Source organism: Argentina silus, assembly GCF_951799395.1.
Source record: "Argentina silus genome assembly, chromosome: 19".
NCBI lineage: Eukaryota > Metazoa > Chordata > Actinopteri > Argentiniformes > Argentinidae > Argentina > Argentina silus.
The window spans coordinates 15587277-15588405 of NC_139673.1; the positions used below are offsets into that span (position 1 = coordinate 15587277).

General features: G+C 42.7%; 1 protein-coding gene across 1 annotated transcript in view; it reads left to right on the top strand.

The window, feature by feature from the left end:
- LOC310819852 (hatching enzyme 1.2-like) overlaps positions 1-407 on the top strand; it is a gene marked incomplete at both ends in the record, with an annotated part of 924 nt that extends 517 nt beyond the window's left edge. Inside the window, one exon of the mRNA XM_083691262.1 lies at positions 1-407. This exon is cut by the window's left edge and continues 517 nt beyond it. Coding sequence (XP_083547388.1) covers positions 1-407 — 407 coding nt within the window.
- Between the last annotated feature and the right edge of the window lie 722 nt (positions 408-1129).

Genomic DNA, 1129 nt, shown 5'->3' on the forward strand with positions numbered 1-1129 from the left:
TTGAGAATAAAAGCGGCTGCTTCTCTCGTATCGGGAGAACTGGAGGCAGGCAGGTTCTCTCTCTCAGCAGGAGCGGCTGCATGCACCACGGTATCATTCAGCACGAGATCAACCACGCTCTGGGCTTCCACCACGAGCAGACCAGGAGCGACCGTGACCGCCACGTCAAGATCAACTGGCAGTACATCCAGAGAGGCATGGCCTCTAACTTCCAGAAGCAACGTACCGACAACCTCAATACTCCCTACGACTACACCTCAATCATGCACTATGGAAAAACAGCCTTCTCTACGCGGCGGGGAATGAACACCATCATCCCCATCCCCAACGCAAACGTGAAGATCGGCCAGAGGCAAGACATGTCCAGAATCGACATCCAGAGGCTCAAGAAACTCTATAAATGTTGAGAGGTAGACAGGAAGTCAGAGAAGAAGAGTCTGGAGAAGCTGAATATGAAGTCTGGCCACATGTCGTATGGCGGCAGGTGTAGTTAAATGTTTTGGTTTAATGTTTGGTGATAGAAACCTTTAAATTATCATTGTGTGGTTGCACGTGCTTGTAATGCACATAAGCATTTTGTTTCCTGGGTCATTGTTATCATTAATCACATAAATGTAAAGGTAAATGTTTGATTTGAAACATGAAAATAAAGATGATGAAAAAAACAATGTTTCCACACTTGTTTAATGGCAGGTTGAGTAGTAAGGGGTGTGTGTGTGTGTGTGTGTGTGTGTGTGTGTGTGTCTGCACCATTTATTGGTCATAAAAACTGCTGCTGTATATATGTACTGTAAGTATAGAGAATAAAATAGTCTACAGGTGTAAATAAATGAGCCTGGCTGACCTGATGATAAAACCAAATTATTCAGCCCTCATTTACCGTACAAAAAATCTACAAACCATAAAGAGGAACATGATGGTTCTACAAAACAAAACACATGCAGGTGCTTTCAGAAAAGCTGCAGCAAAATCAAGCTTTATGGCAGCAGATATCACAAAAAAACATCCCAAAATCCTGGAGGGACTGATTAAAGGTGTTTATAGAGCATTAGTGTGTGTCTATTTTCTCTTTCACATTTTGTGACTTCAGTAAGTTTGTTTGGTGTTTTTTTAAACCCGCCTGCTGCTA